Source organism: Stegostoma tigrinum, chromosome 4 (assembly GCF_030684315.1).
Source record: "Stegostoma tigrinum isolate sSteTig4 chromosome 4, sSteTig4.hap1, whole genome shotgun sequence".
NCBI lineage: Eukaryota > Metazoa > Chordata > Chondrichthyes > Orectolobiformes > Stegostomatidae > Stegostoma > Stegostoma tigrinum.
The window spans coordinates 98,237,895-98,255,543 of record NC_081357.1 but is presented as its reverse complement, the minus strand read 5'-3'; the positions used below and the strand labels follow the sequence as shown (position 1 = coordinate 98,255,543).

The 17,649-nt window shown below is 41.5% G+C and overlaps 1 protein-coding gene across 1 annotated transcript in view; it reads left to right on the top strand.

The window, feature by feature from the left end:
• The window catches only part of LOC125452477 (pecanex-like protein 1), a 244,466-nt gene that overhangs the window by 38,994 nt on the left and 187,823 nt on the right, over window positions 1-17,649 (top strand). Inside the window, exon 5 of the mRNA XM_048530940.2 lies at window positions 602-2,260. Coding sequence (XP_048386897.1) covers window positions 602-2,260 — 1,659 coding nt within the window. The remainder of the gene's footprint in view (window positions 1-601; window positions 2,261-17,649) is intronic.

The window sequence follows — 17,649 nt, the reverse complement described above, 5'->3', positions numbered from 1 at the left end:
TTTTCAAAATGGTGAGAGGTTTTGATAAAAGAAATTGGAATGACTATTCCTTCTGTTGAGAGGGTCAATAACTAGTTATCCTAAGTTTAAAATGAAAGATGAGCCTAAATCATTCACTCTGTCATTGAAATCATGAATGCTGCATCTGGAAAAGTGATAATAGCTGATTGCACAATTATAAAAGGAGTTAGAAAAGTACTTGAGTGAGGAATTTGTAGGACCACTGACATAAAGCAGGAGTGCGGTGCTAAATGTGACTGTTGTTTCAAAGAACCGACACAGGCATAATTGGACCAAAGGTTTCTATCTATTTTGGTGGGTTTCTGTGTTTCTGTGCCATTTGCCCATCCCCATACTAATAAAAATGCCACCCTGTTTTGGCCAGACCAAATCAAATAAAGCTCAGTGATTGTGATATCTTCACCAAATTAATTTTCTGAGGAAATGGAAATCAGTATAGTATTTGAAAATGGAATTATTGTGTTAATATTTTGAATTTATACAGTTTTATACTTTATTAGATAAGTAAAGCCATTCACATGGCTTTGATCAATTATTATATTTTGCTTTCGGTAAAATGCATAAATTGTACTCATTGCAGGTCTTATCCAGAGCAATGCAGCACCCCTGATGCCATCTGATTCTGCAGTGAGTTTCCATCAGTCAGCTTCTCAAGACGCAGAACCCAACAGGCAACACAAAGAAGAGTGTGACACCTTGAAAGAACCGCCGTCATTCCTTTCCCCATCTATGGTGCCATGCCAGTCAACTATTTATCATTCCGCATTAAATGGATTAGATGGTTCTGAAAATACTAGGCATTGTGTTTTAGGTCAGATTTATACTTCGGCATCATGTGCCAGATCAGCTCATTTCGATGGGGCCCCAAATGATTTGGAGGATACACGCAATTGGTCAGAGCACCTAGTGTCAACTGAACAGTTCATAGATAAGTTAAACCCAGACTGTCAATGTACTGATGTACCAGAGACTATGTGTGATGCGTTAGTGATTAATGCAGGTAATGCTAAGCCAGGACCAATGTGCAATAGGAATCTTCTTAGTGATGAAAATAAATCTTTCAGGAAATGTTTCAGTCAAACAAAGGAAACCCCTGGGAATGTTGCTGGTTGTGTTGACTGTGGGGACCAGAAACTGCCATGTGAACCAAGTACCAACCCTGCAGTAATCATAACAACTCACCTGAGAGCAAAAGAGAATGATTTTAATGATTCCAATCATGAAACAGTTCCAATGAACAGCTTTTCTTCGGTGCAACCTACAGAAAGCAAAGAAGTAGAACTCTACTGTGATCAGGATTCCAGAAAACATTTAATTAAAAATTTGGAGCCTAAGACTAATCAAAATAATTCAGTTCAGTGTCCTAATCGGAAACCAAGTTTGCCAAATATGCAAGATTCAGAGATAACAGACATCCCAGTTAATTCACCGGGGCTGCAAGAAGCTATGAGAAAGAGCACTGACACTATTAATAATGCTAACTTAACACCCTCATCATTTTTGTATGTTAATGTGAATAAAGCGGCACCAATGACAGGATCTGATAAGTTCATATCAAAGACAGATCCTGCTGTCAGACCAAAGTCTTCCAGTTTTCTTAAAAGGGCTCTGTCTAGTCACCAGTGTGATAAGCAGAAGCCAAGGAAACAAGTAAATGTTGGTGCTGACTGCATGATTTATGTTGGCAATGAATCTTGGTCCACAGTGGCCTCAAAGGACAATAAAAGTGAAGATGAGGATACAAGTGATCATACTAGTCTTGGAAGCTCCTCAAGTCTGCAATCTCATCATAATCTTTCAATAGAAACCTCTTCCAGTACTAATTCACAGACCTATTGTTCCCCAGATCACACTCATTGCAACCACCAAAATTTACACCGACTGGCCGATTCCAGAGCTGTGTCAGACTCCTTCTTGAAGGTTGTGCATTGTCTAATAGAAAACCAGAGGCAGCATGAACAGCAAGCTGTGACCGATTGCTCTCTGCAAACACACATCACTGTCCTTAGTGCAAATGGAGGAGCAGATGTGGTATTGAGCAGGACATCCAGAGGGAACATGAACAATCAGGGAAGAACATTAACCACTTCAAAGTCAGATTTAGAGGCCAAAGAAGGACAGATCCCAAATGAGTCAAACTTTATAGAGTTCATTTCCTTACTGGAGTCAATTAATAGTTCAAGAATTAATGCAACAAGCTGCACAGGTGATTGTCAAGAGGAGGGTGCTGTGGATGGAGGTATGATTTTAGCATGTTAGGGTGTAATTGAATAGTTTTGTAAATTAAAACAACTTGCTAATATGTATTTTTTTAATGTTGTTTCCATGTTGACACAGTAGAAAAATTCAACTGTATTTTCTTAAGCGGTTTGCATCTGCCTACAAAATCTTACTTCCTGCTTTTTGTCACTATTAATATTTCCATTGTGAATTTTTATATCTGCATTTGTAATAGAAACTATCCTTCACCTTGTAATCAGGCCACTGGCCGGTGCTGCTGTTTTTTTTTGCGGAAATCATTCAACGTGCTTCGCAGAAATGTCAAGTGACTGAAATTTCTAAAGTTTCAAATAAGAGTTTGAACAAAACTCAAATAATGCTTTTCATGATAACATTATTAAATGCATCCATTGAATTGTATTTTAATTTGTTTATTTATTTGTTTAAGACTCAGCCATTTTCAAAATCCCGTGTTTGCGGTTATTATTTTTGTGAAAAGCTGGGATGCTGTTAGCTGAATTCAGGTGTTGCAACTTAAGCATGTGCCATTTACAAAGCTATATCAATACCAGTTCGCTGAATTACTAATCTAATGTATTTTTTCAGCTTGTCATGTCTTTGCTGTGCTTTAGGCCAACATATTTAAAGAATAGTTAGGGTGGGTTTCAATTTACTCAGTTAACCTTTTGTTTTTAAAAGTCAACTTTTGGGTACTGTGTATGTTTGTGAAAGACAAGCATTTTTGATATTCAGCCACTGTAGTTCAGTTTCTGAAAGTGCATCAAACTGAGAGATTGAGAGAGACTACCTATCCTTGTTCTAAAATAATTCCATAAGTTTGAAGCAAACTGTTTGAAATTACTAGCACCTACTCCCGATTCATCAAGGCAACAGACGGTGAGAATGAGTGGCTATAACATCCTCAAGGGCATTGACGATGTAGCTGATTTAGGGGATGAAGGTTGTTCTGGGGATAGCCCCTGAGTGTGACGTGGTATATTGATAGAAATTAGAATGTAAAGTAGGTTAGGGCTGTAAAACTGGTAGATAATCTGATCCCACTAGCTTCCTGCTGGTTAGGTCAGGTTAAAATTACTTGCACTGTCTTCCTCCTTTCTGATAAGAGACTACATGTCATACTCTTGCAGCTCTTGCTGCACTATACATTGCATTTTTCTTTCTCATTCCTGCTCACTATATCTCCATTCTATCATCCTTTGTTTTGAACAGGAAAATTGGTTGTATTATAGATGCTTGGAAATATAATTTTGAAGTCATTGATTTTTCTATAAATGCAATCCAGTGATTTGGCAGGAAGTCTGTGTGCCTGTGGCTTGATGATTTTGAAGGATATAGGATGCTCCTTTTCAGGAAACCAAAATTGGGAAGGTTGTGACTTTTTTCTTTTTCTCTTGATGTATTATATAATAATATTTTCGACATTGTCTGTCTGCAAGCTGGATGTGAACATGTGTTTTGAGCAATAGCATTTTCATTTTCAGGTTAGTGTGCAATCTTTGTTAATTGACCACATCCCTTTAGAAGTGAACTATCTTAATAATTATGAATGCTCATCACATCAAGTAGCATCCATGGAAAGAAAAGCTAACATTTCAGGCCCAAGACTCGAGGGTTGTTGACCTGAAATATTAACTGTTTCTATCCACAGATGGTACTTGACCTGCATTTTCAGTATTTCTGTTGTTAGTTTGCATTTCTAGCATTTTGTTTTTTACATTTTGTATTCTATTCTGTATCCTACTCCAGGGTATTAGTGAGATCACACCTGGAATACCGTGTAGAGTAAGTCCTTGTTTATGGACGCTTTCCTGAAAATTGTAACTTTTTAAATTAAATGACTTCAAGAAAATCTCGAGTTACCCATAGGAAAGCCAGAGTTAGGTTCCTGCAGAAATTTCTTGACTTGAAAAGTCAGTGTGCAATTTTAAATACTACATAATACATGCCCTGCATTGTGTATTCCTAGCTGAAATAACTTGAAAAGTAAAATATATCGCTGAATATAACAGAAATATTGTATAAATTCAAATTAGACATCTCTCACCAGTCGCTCATCAGCCATTCTTCCATCTCTGGGATGACTTGCTTCTGCTCTGGCTTGAAAGGTTATAAGGGGGCTGAAAAATCCAATGTGCAATCTCCAGATTCGAGCAGATGTTGCCCAGAAGGTTAGTGTCTCTTTACATTGATGCCTTCCCAATAAACCTTCCCCATTTCTGGATGGTCACCATGAATTGCTGGAAATGTTAACAACTTGCCATTTCAAAAGCATTTCAGTGGAGGAGACCTTGAATGACTTGGAGTCCTGAGGCTGGGCACTCAGCCTGAAAAAGCTGGTTCAACATCTTTCTTGTCAGTAGATTTTTTGAGGATCTTTTGAATACACTGCTAGTTTTAAATTGAAGGTCACTACAAAGTACCCTTGTCAGCTAGACTTTATTTTCAGGAGCAGTTCTCTCTGAATGCCATTGACGACTAGAGGACAGATTGGGCCAAAGAAAATCTTGTCTTCAAAATATTTCCCTGTTAGATAGTTGCCCAGATCATCCCATCACCCTTGATGAAGTCTCTAAAAATGTGAAGATGCTTTTCTGGCATTCTAGCATTATTTAATTGGCATAGTCCATGGGTCAGGGGAACGAATAGTAGCATTCAAGTCCTAATTGCTCTGCTGTACCCACTCCCAATTCATCCAAGTGACAGATGGTGAGAATGAGTGTCTATAACATCCTCGAGGGCATTGACAATGTTGCTGATTTAGGGGTTGCAGGTTGTTCTAGGAGTAGCAGGTTGTTCTAGGAGTAGCCCCTAAATCGTTATGGTGTCTTGAACTGGTATACCACCACAGTTTAAACGTAAAGTCTCCGACAGTGTTTCCATTAAGCATAGCTTTGATTCCTGGTGCTTTGCTCTCTGGGGCATACTTTTTTAAAAACCTCCCCATTTATCAATATTGAAAACTTGTTTTGCTATGTAGCATCCTCCTTCATTGTTCTCCGCAAATGGGCAGGAATTCATCAGCCTCTGTGTCAGCACTGTTTACTTTTCCAGACATTTGAGTATTTCATATATTGGAATGCCTCACGAAATAATCGAACCATCCATGACTAACATTGAAACTTTCTGACTGAGAACTCTCTCCCTACTCATTCTGTAAAGTTTTGTTGAGGTTTTGAAGTTTTTTTCCCCCATGACGTTCCTCCCAGACTAACTTATCTTACCTTATCCTGCTAGCACCTTAAAGGTATGGCACTTTGTGTAATTTGTTTGAGTTTGTCAGAATTATCAGGGATTGTTCTCCCTATCATAGGTGGTAGCCAAGCGCATTAGCAATATCAATTACTTGCTCTCCTGCATCATGTCATTTTAAAACATGAAGGTTTTAGAGTAGATTTGTAGCTCAGGATGTGGACGTTGTGCTTGGTTGGCTCCCAGTAGGGTAATGAAACGTCCGTGGAACAATGAACTGGCTTGCTGACCCAACCAACCACAACATTTTAAAACATTCAATTGCACAGGTGAGCTTGATCTTTTTGCAGCAAGAGGCTCAGTATCCCCACCATTTCTGGTCCATGTTCAAAGGGCGCAGTGGTGTAATGGCATTGTTACTGAATTAATCATTCAGATATGCAGGCTAATGCTCTTGGGACATGCGTCTGAACCTCAGCAAGGTAGGTGGTGAAGTTTCAATTCAGTAGAAAAAATACAGAATTAAATGCTAGTCCATGGGAGACCAAGTAACAGTTGTGGGGCAAGTGTGGGTGTGGGGGTGGTGGTGAGGGAGGAAAGAACAACCTCATTCATTCATGCCCTTTAGGGAAGGAAATCTGCGCACACTTGGTCTGGACTACATGTGACTCCAGAAGTGGTTGACACTTAAGTGTACTCTGAAATAACGTAACAAACCAGACAGACCAACTGGCACTGGCAATGACAATGGCAAACACTGTTGACACTGAAGTGCGCTTTAATATTATTGCGCTGTGTGTGACAATTAGGAGAGCTGCCTCAGGCAGTAGCGTTACATTGTCATACTTGTGGCATCATACCTTACAGATGCCACAGTCCCCATCCCTCGGCGTGCCCTATTCCACCCACAGGACGATCCCATTAGAGGTCATGAGATGGTGGCTCATTGTTCTCCCATTGGGAATGGATGTTGCACGAGGCAACCGTATCGTTGACTCCACACTACATGGAGTGACCATAGCTTCAGGTTAAGCATGAACAGGAGCACCATGTTGATTTATCAACCTGGCTGATGAATCCATTCTCTGTTGAATTTGTTAATTTAAAAGGTAGGCAGTTATTTCAATTTAACCTTTTCTTCTTCACTATTTGCATGTGGACTAAAATGTTGTCATTTAAAAGTCAAGTACTAATATTATTGAACCAATTTGTCCTTACATGAACTTAGAAATGGAGACCACAGGAGCATGATTTGGTCAGATTTGACACCAAGTCCCATGTGGAGATTGTACAACAGATGACCAAAGCTTCGGACCAAATGTTTAGTCAAAGAAATAGGCTCTAAAGAATGTCTTAAAGGAGGAAAGCGAGTTGGAAAAAGTTAGATGGGGAAACCTAGGCGACTGAAGGCACGCACCCAATGGTAGAGCATTAAACTGACGTGTGTGAGAATTGGAGGAATACTGATATACTTGGGGGATTGTAGGTCTGGATGTAATTAGAGAGGAAAGTGAGGTAGAGGGGCCACGAAGGTATTTTAAAGTTGATGTTTTTCTGCATTGAGAGCTGATCTCTGTGAAGGACGTGAAAGTTTGGATACAAGCAGCAGTGTTTCCGGTGTGTGTGTGTGTGTGTGTGTGAAGGGTGCAATAGAATAGTGAAGTCGGGAAGTGACAAAGGCAGGGGGAGGCGATAGTTTAGTGGTATTATCGCTAGACTATTTAGGATAAATGTTTCAGCAGCAAGTAAGCACCAGGAGACCCCATTATTGACACCGTACACCTGGAAGAGCCTGTGGCAGCAAATTAAATATGAACAGGGACACCATGTTGATTACCACAAATTCCCTAGCTGATGAATCAATACTCCTTCATGTAGAACACGACATGGAAGAAGCACTGAGGGTATATTCTGAGAGAGAGTTACTATCCATCATCAAGGGCTGCTTGGTAGCAACACTACTGTCTGGCCACGTCCTAAGGGACCTTTAGCAGGTGGTGAAGGGACCAACAAGAAAGAAATCCTCTTTGAACTTAACCTCAAAAATGTGCCTGCCATAGATGTCTTTCGAGTCATAGAGGACTGTAGCATAGAAAAAAAGGTGCATAGGCTTATCAAGTCTGTGCTGGTCAAAAGCAAATAGGTACCTAATCTGAGATACCACAGTGTGGAGCTGGAGGAGCATAGTGGGCCAGGCAGCATCAGAGGAACAAGAAAATTGATGTTTTGTGTCAGGACCCTTCTTTAGAAATCTAATCTCATTTTCCACTACTTGGCCCATTATAGCCTCGCATGGCATAACATTTTGGTAGAAGTGATCACAGCCATGTTGTGGAAAAGAAATTCCACCTTCACATTGGGGATATCCTACATCATGTTGTATTTCACCACAACCATGCTAAATAGGACAGACAGCAAACACATCTGGAAGCCTCTCTGAAGCATTGTGCACTTTCAGCAACAGCTGAATAGTATTTAACCACAATCTTATGACCTGGCATATCCTCTACACCATTATCAGCAAGTCATGGAATCAACCCTGGTTCATTGAAGTGTGAGGATGCCAGGCCAGTAGTACATCTAAACTAAGGTATCACCCCGATTTTAAAAATACAACATGCAGTGGAAGCAGCTTGCAATAGACTGGGTTAAGTGATCCCACAACCAATCATCTGGATCTAAGCTCTACAGAATTGAATGGTAGTGGATAATTAAATAACTACCAAGGCTTGGACTCTGTCATAAATATTATCATCTTTACTGATGATTAAGCCCAGTACATCATTGCAAAATTATAATAAAACTGATTTATATCCATTTTCAGCAAAAAGTGCAGAGTAGATTATTAATAGCTGACGCCTCCAGATGCTACCAGCATCACAGTTGTCAGTTTAAAACAATTTGATTCACTCCACATATCAAGAAATAGCTGAAGGCACTGGGTCAGTTAAAGGCCATGAACCAGACAATGTTCTGGCAATAGTACTGAAGACCTGTTTCCCAAAACTCACTGTATTTGGCCAGGCTGTTTCAGCATACCTACAACACTGATATCTACCTGACATAGTGGAAAATTGCCCACCAAAAGAACATCTATCTGTCCAGATATATCCAGTTCACAAATTCAACCCAATCTCCTCCTCAGTCTATTCTTGATCACAATAAAGTGATGAAATAGTCATTGACAAGGCTATCAAGTAGCTCTTGCTCAGAAATAACTTTGTTCACTGATGTTCAGCTTGAATGTTGCCAGGACCACACAGCTCTTGACCTCATTACGGCCTTAGTACCAAGGTGAACAAAAGAACTGAACTCCAGAAGGAAGGATAATTATTCCTGACATCAAGGCAACATTTGATCAAGTATGGCATCAAAGAGCCCAAGCAAAATTGGAATTATGGGAAGACACTGTTGTTTACAGTCATAGCTAGCACAGAGAAATGTGCTTTGTGAAGTCGTTTATTCCAGTCCAAGAACATCACTGCAGTAGTTCCCAAGGTAGTGATATGGTTCCAACTATCTTCAACTGTCCCATCAGTGACCTTCCATCTTAAGGGCAGAAGTCTGAATGTTCACTTGGTTGCACAATGTTTAGTACTGTTGACAACTCTTTAGACAATGAAGCAGCTTATGTTTGCATGCAGCAAAAGCCTGAGACAACATTCAGGTTTGGACTGATAAATGACAAGTAACGTGTGCTACACAAGTGCCAGGTAATGGCTGTAGTAAGCGAATCTAACCATCTTCCCGTTATGTCCAATGGTGTCATTGCTGAATTCCCCCACTGTCGTCACCCTGGAGGTTCCCATTAACCAGAAACTGAGCTGCGCCAGCCCTATAAATGCTGTGGCTGTAGGAACAGGTCAGAACCTGGGAATTCTGTAGCAAGTTCTTGTCCACTGTGCAAAAGACACAAGCTAGGAGTGTTATGAAATAATGTCCATTTGCTTGAATGCATTCAGCTCGAAAAGCACTCAAGAAGCGCAACCACCATCCTCTGCAGAGCAAACCCCCAACATTCAATCCCTCCAGTGCTGATACACAATGGCAGCAGTGTGAGCTATCTGAAAAATGAATGACAGTGACTCAGCAAGATCCCTCTGACAATAACTTCTAAGTTCTCAATCATCTACCACCTAGAATGTCAAGGCAGTATATGCATTAAAACGTTACTACCTGCAAGTTTCCCTACAAGTCACATATTATAACTTGGAATTAGCCATTCCTTCACTGTCACTGGATCAAAACCCTGGACTGCCTTCTGTAATGGTAAAGCATGTGTTTCTACCCTGCCCCCAATTAAATTGCAGTGTTCTAAGAAGGCTGTTAGCCATGACCACCTCAAGGGCAATTAGGGATGGATAATCAATGCTGTCTTAACTAGTGACTCCCACATCCCATGAATTAATTTTTAACAAAATGCAAATGCAAATGTGGATTAATGGACTTAAAAATGGCTAGTCTGTCTTGCCTGTTCAACTGCTGGCTTTGAAATGGCTCCTATGCCTCACTTTTTACGGACAAGTACTACACAGCAGTTTTTACCAAGTGAGCCCTGTGTGAAGGAACACAATTTTACTTCAGAGTCCAATAGAAGAAGCACCCCAAAATCAAAAGTACCTTCAGTGATGAAAGGTGAGTCAATGAGGCAGGCTTCTTGCCTACAGATAATTTAAAAATGCCACATTTCTCAACTACAAGGTGCAGGCACAGTGGTGCCAGTTGAATCATGTCGCCTGATTTTGCCACTGTAATAATGAGGTCTGACATTGCCATCATTCCCAATGACCTACACACAAGTAGAAAGGGACAGCATTACATGGATTAAAACCAGTGTTGAAATGGGGAATGCAAACTTATTTGAGGAACAGGCTCTTAAAGTTAAATGGAAACTATGATAACAAAGTGTGAAGCTGGATGAACACAGCAGGCCAAGCAGTATCTCAGGAGCAAAAAAAGCTAATCATCAGAGCCTCTCTGATGAAGGGTCTAGGCCCGAAACGTCAGCTTTCCTGTTCCTATGATGCTGCTTGGCCTGCTGTGTTCATCCAGCTTCACACTTTGTTATCTTGGATTCTCCAGCATCTGCAGTTCACAATATCTCTAAATGGAAACTATGTTCAATGGAGCAACTTTAAATGCAGACTTACTACACAGTTGTAGTCTCCTTATTTAGGGAAGGATGTACTTACATTAGCGGCCGTTCAGAGAAGACTGACTACGTTGATTCCTGGGATGTAGGGCTTGTTTTAATTTGAAGGGTGGAGCAGATTGGGTCTATACTAATTTAGAAGAATGAGAGAGAATCTTATTGAAACATACAATTCAAAGGAGCCTTAATAGATTAAATACTTAGATGATGTTTTGTTTCACTTCTTCCTGCTATGGTTCGCTGTTGCGATCCTTGTAGGTACTGAAAATTGTAAAGGAGATTTAAATTCCCAGTGATTGATTCAAATGATCTGATGTCAAGATTTCATGTTTCATGACTTCTCTGTAACACAAATTAACGTCAAATGGACTAAATATGACTTAGGCCATTAATACACTAAACTACGGGAAAACATATGCCGTCTTAACTTCTTAACGTGCCTGAAAACTGTATGTCCTGTCTATTTGTTATACCTGGCTCTCTGCAGAATTGTTGTTTTTGCAGAAGCCAATCCAAAGTTACTCCCAGTTTTAAAAGTGGCTGGTTTCTCCCCACGTTGCTCAATCCTAACATCCACCATCTGTTGAAAGGTGTTTCCCTCAGCCTTCTGAGTGCCCCAAACTGACTTGCAGCAACAAGACCCGCTTTAACAACTCCTTCCTAGGCAAATCATCCAGTGTTCTTCAATCTTGGAGTCCCATTTCTGATCAGAGAATAAGTTCCCACCAGTACCTCACCTGGTGAATACAGAGAACACTCCTGTCCTTTGAAGGCCACATTTGATCTCTCTCTCATTCATGCACTTGCTCTCTCTCATTCTCGCGGGCCAGGCTCCACCAGTCAGGAAGCCTGCTGCAAAGGTCTGCTCTTTGTATTCAGTGTGAAAGCTGGCTACTTTTTTTTGGTAGGACTTGCCCTGACCCCATGGCAGCTAAGCCATGTAGGCTTATCTATGGGCAGAACGAGTAAGGGATCACATTTCTCTCCACATTACATTCCACCTTTAACGATTAAAAGCATAATTGTAACATATAGCATTCATTGCATCAGTTTCAGAATAAGGTACCTCCCATTTAAGATTGGAGAGTTTCTCTAGCAGTTGCTAATCTTTGGAATTCTCTATGGCAGAGGCCTTTGGAGGGTGAGCAATTGAATATGTTCAAGGCTGACTTTCACAGACTTTTGATCTGCAGAGGAGACACAGATTATGGGGAAAAGCAAGAACATGGAATAAAAGTCACAAACAGATCTGTCTTTGTCTTTTAGAATAGTTGAGCAGGTTTGAAGATCCTTCTGTTTCACGTTCGTGATAGCCACCTTTCTGGAAACAAGGAATTTGTTTATTAAAAAGGTATACAGTCAATTTGACATTATCTTCACTATTGGCTTTTAAATGACAACATAGTAGCCCACAAGCCAAATACTAGTAGCATTGTAAACAATTCATATTAACATGAATTTAGAAGTGGGGCTTAGCAAAAAAACTGCATTTGAATGTCATTTTTAAAAAAAAATGAACAGGAATGTATTCAAAAATAAACAGCAAGATTATTTGGTATTATTACGAGCATCCTTTTCAATGACTTTTCAGTTTTATATCTGATGTTTTTAAATGTGTTCACTTTTCAGTTAGGGAGCTGATACACCTCCAGTCTAATACTAATGCCCAGTCCGACCAAGGGATTCAGGTAAAATATACTCAGGCAATGTGTAACTCCTTTAATTCATTAAAAATGTACTTCACAGGAGCATGACCAAGCGAAATTTTCTCACTGTAGTGATTGTAATGAGGTCAACCAGGTGGACCTTAGGATATGAGCTCCCTGTTAGGGCTGTTAACCTGGCCTGGTCAGTGAGCCCTGGCTAACAGATAAGAACAGGAGTGACAGACAATGCAGTTCACTCTGAGAGCTGGATCAGTTTTAAGGACTTTACATATCCAATTGAAGTGTGACTTGGTGACAGGATACCGGCCTCTGTGGAGGTATTACTGTGGCGATAAGACAAAAGCACACTCTCTGAAGAAATTCGCTTGTAACAATTATCTTCGAGCTAGGGTAAGTATTTCTGGCATTATGCTGTTATTTGGGAAGCTTGATTTGTTCAATCCTGCCGCCAAAGACTGCACCCAGTATGTGGAAAGAATGGGCTATTTTATTTTCTGGGCATATGACATTGGGGTAGATGAAAAATGACAAGTAATCCTTCTGTCAGCTTGTGGACCTAGAACTTGTTTGGTAATTAGGACCCTAACTTTCCCCAAGGCACCAAATGGTAAAACCTTGTGAGACTTGATGGATTTAGCTAAGGAATATTACTACCTCAAGCCTCCTTTAATTCTGAGATGAATCTATATCGATATTTTTGAGGTTAAGATGATTGGTGTGTGACTTTGGTTTAATCCTTAAGATGCTGAGAGACCATTTGATATGTGGGATGAATGAAGTAACTGTGCATAAGTGCCCACTGGTTGAAGGCCAGCAGACTTCAAACAGGCATTACAACTGGCTTTATCATTTGAAAATGTGGTGAGTGGAGCGTATGAGTTTCAAGGTATTCCACTGGAAATGGACACCCTCGCCAGTCTGACTGAACTTGGGGAACATGAGTGAAGGCAATTGCATAGCTTCACTCAGGACATATTCTGAACAGAGGCACTCCAGGTTCGTCCGTGGCAAAACTCCAAGACTAAGCCAAGCCTTGGCCAAACAGTTAAAATTTTCTTAAAGATCCAGCCTGGCTAGCCATTGTAGTTGCTGCAGATATGTGGATTCGGGGTTGCAAAAGAATCTTACCAGCCATAAATTGAGTCAGAGAACTCAGAGGCCAATATCCAGGAGAGTGCACACCCTTTACAACTGGTTTGGATCAGTTAAATTGCTTGGCAACCAAATCAGAACCAACCAATGATTGAATGGTCAGCGGGTTCTAATAGAAGTCGATATCAGCACAGCCATTTCAGCAATCTCAGAACCAGCCTGTAACAAAATTCCATCTGGAGTCCAACCCTTAAGTTTGTGCAGGACCTCAGCTAGAATGAGAACCTAGACCGGGGAACCTTTTACAGATTAAGGTTACAGCTTTGGTTCTGGTCTCTTACGAGAAGCAGCTGGTTCAGTTACCAGTGATTGTTGTAAAAGGTTCGGGCCCAATCTTAATGGGGCAAAATTAATTGAGAAAAATTCACCTATATTGGCTCAATATTTTTTGAGTAGAAAATGGCCGCCTGAGTGAATTCCAATTTAAATAGCCAGAAGCTTTTCAGGAAAGTCTAGAGACTGTAAAGGAGCCAAGGCTACCTTGCACAGTGAGCAGGAATCGATTCTGCAAGGCCCTCCCAGTGCCGTCTTATGGGCAAAAGTAGAGGCAGAAACCAGGTGGCTAGAAAGTGAAGGAATCATCAAACCAGTTCCGTTTGCGGAATGGGCAGCACCCGTCAAAATGATTGTAAAACCTGACAGGTTGGTTGCCGTTGTGAATTATTACAGGAAATTCATACATAACCTGACGTCCATCCTAATATCTTTTGCATCAACTCTTAAGAAAGGGTCAGCCAAGCCATTACTTTTAGGGATGTGAAGAAACATTTATCATCCTCCAAAGGTGTTGGCACACTCTGATCTCAAAGAAGCTCTGGTATTGACATACAATGTGTCCTCATACCACATTGGGCCACATATGAGTTAATACTACCCCAATGAAGAGGAACACCCAATAACATATGCATCCAGGACTTTGGTAATACAGAGCACAAAAACACCCAGAAAGAGCAGTCATATTTGGAGTCCAGAAGTTCCACTAATACCTTTGTGGATGTAGGTTTGTAATAAAAATAGGTCACAAACTCCTGCTAAGTTTACTTAAAGGGGGACTAGACAGTGATGCCCAGAGCTTCATGCCAAATTCAGCAGTGGGCTGAAATACTAAGAGCGTATAATTACAAGTTGGAACACTGTCTGGGAAGAGGTGTAGCAAATGCAGATGCATTGAGCTGCCTTCTGCCGGTAGATACGCTGCCTGTGGTATTGCCACTGGAATAGTCCATAAGGGTTTAAAATTTTCTGGAAACACTTCCAGTCACAGCTCACAATATCACACTTTGGATGTAGAAAAATCCAGTCCTGGCAAAACTGAAACTGCTAGTTGCACTGGAGTAAACCAAAGTGCCGTCACAGAAGTGAAACCTTTTTGGACCCAGATAAACCAGATCACAGATTATGGGAGCAAGAGTGATTGTCCCAAGCAGATACTGGCTGAACTCCATGAGGGTCGTCCAGGGTTTTCCGTAATGAAGATGTCAGTGCAAAGTTTTGTCTGGTGGCCAGGGCTGGATACGCATGTAGCTGTATGGGTGGAGGAGTGCCTAGAGTCCCAACAAGGGCAAAGTTAATTGCCAGCAGCTCCTCCATATTCATGGGAATGGCTGAGTAAGCCCTGGACTTGGTTACAAGTTGACTATGCAGATCCTTTTATGGACTCAATGAATGTAGTCATTGTGGACACCCACTCAAAGTGGCTGGGCATGCATAGAGGTCATTCTTCAAACACAGGGACAACAATTGAAAAGCTGTGGGCATCTTTTGCAGTACACCAAGTCGTGGAGTTGTTGCTCACAGACAATGGGTCATCGTTTACCAGCAGTGAATTTGAGTATTTCCTAAAGATGAATGGTATTCAACATATGCGGACAGCTTCATAGCATCCATCAATCAATGGTCTGGCAGAAAGAGAGTCCACACTTTGAAGGCAGAGTTGAAGGAACAGCTTCAGCTTCTCTAGATACCAAAATATCCCAGTTCTTATTGGATTATAGGATTACCACTCGTGCCACTAAAGCGGTAACTGCAACACAGTTGCTAAGAGGGAGAATATTCTGCACCAGGTTAAATCTGATCTTCCCAGACCTAGAGGAGAGTGAAACAGAATAAGAAATGCCAATGCCAGGCATAAGAGTCCACTAAGTGAGAGAGTTTACTTTAGGGGACGAAGTTTGGTGTAGGATCCATGGAAATGTCCCTGCATGGGTAAGAGGCATGGTAAACACAAGGCCAGGTACTGTGACGCATAAAGTTCAGGTAGGTACAATGATCCTGAACACTATGTGAATCATACGAAAGCTGCAAACTTGTAAATGATGTGGGAGTAAAATGTGCCAGGCTCCTCAAATGTCTTTCCTACTGTTCCAGAACCCATCGGTTCTCCCTCTCTGTCAAGTATTGACCATACTTTGGAATCTGTGATGGACATGGTGAATGTCATCACCTTGATGCCTTCGCCTTAAGAAGAGACTGAATTTCATTGGAAAAGCTGTAATTGCAAGAGGAGAGCAACCATATGTTACATGCCACCCATATCAGAGGCAGAGTTGGATGAACCTGACCCAATGCTAAAACGCCCCAGGAAGAGCTACAAAAAAAACTGGCCAATGTCTTCAGACTCTGAGTAGGAGAGATGCTGTGATTGTAACAAGGTCAGCCAGGTAGACCTCGTAGAATATGAATGCCCTGATTGGGACTGTTAATCTGGTCCAATCATGGAATCCTGGCTGAAAGATAAGAACAAGAATGTCAGACATCCTATTCATTCTCCGCTAGCTCTAAGCAAGCTGAATCAGTGTCAAGGACTTTCCACGTGAAAGTAACGGGTCACTTGGTGATGGGATACCAGCCCCTATGGAGTTAGTTCGGACACCAAGTCACATTTGGAGATTTTAGGACAAATATCCAAAAGCCTCTGATTGAATGTTTGGTCAAAGAATTAGGTTCTAAGGAATGTCTTTGAGAAGGAAAGAGAGTTGGGAAAAGTATTTTTTTTCTATTCATTTGTGGGATGTGGGCATTGCTGATTGGCCAACATTTCTTGCCTATCTCTAGTTATTCTGGAGAAGGTGGTGGTAAACTGCCTTCTTGAACCGCTGCAGTACTCCTGCTAGGGGTTGACCCACAGGCAATTCCAGCATGTTGACAGTGAAAGACAGGGATGGATTACCAAGTCAGGATGGTAAGTGACTTGGAGGGGATCTTGGAGGTGGTGGTGTTCCCATATGTCTGATGCCCTTGTCCTTGTAAGTGAAAGTGGTCGTGGGTTTGAAAAGTGCTGTCTGAGGATCTTTGGTGAATTTCTGCAGTGTGGTACACACTGTTGTTACTGAGTGTTGGTGGTGGAGGGAGTGAATGCTTGTGGATGTAGTGTCAATCAAGTGAGCTACTTTGCCCTGGTTGGTGTCAAGCTTCTTGAGTGTTGTTGGGGCTGCACTCATCCAGGCAAGTGGGGAGTATTCCATCACACTCCTGACTTGTGCCTTGTAGATGGTGGGCAGGCTTTGAGGATTCAGGAGGTGAGTTACTTGCCGCAGCATTCCTAGCTTCTGGCCTGCTCTTGTAGCCATTGTATTGACTTGGAGAGTCCAGTTGAGTTTCAGGTTAATGGCAATCACCAAGATGTTGATAGTGGGTGACTCAGTGAACGTAACGCCATTTAATACCATGGGCCGGTGGTTAGATTGTCTCTTATTGGTGATGATCATAGCCTGGCATTTGTTTGGTGCAAATGTCACTTGTCACTTGCCACTTGCCACTTGCCACTTGTCAGCTCAAGCCTCGATGTTGTCCAGATCTTGTTGCATGTGAACATGGACTGCTTCAGTATCTGAGGAGTCACAAATGGTGCTGAACATCCCCACTTCTGACCGTATGGAGGGAAGGTCATTGATGAAACAGCTGAAGATGGTTGGGCCTAAGACACTACCCTGAGGATCTCCTGCAGAGATATTCTGGACCTGAGATGATTGACCTTCCACATCCACGACCATCTTCCTATGTGTCACGTATGACTCTAACCGCCGGAGCATTTGCCCCCGATACCTATTGATTCCAGTTTTGCTAAGGCTCCTTGTTGTCACATTCGGTCGAATGCAGCCTTAATATCAAGGGCTGTCACTTTCACCTCACCTCTGGAATTCTGCTCTTTTGTCCATGTTTGAACAAAGGCTGTAATGAGATCAGAAGCTGCGTGGCCCTGGTGGAACCCAAACTGGGCGTCACTGA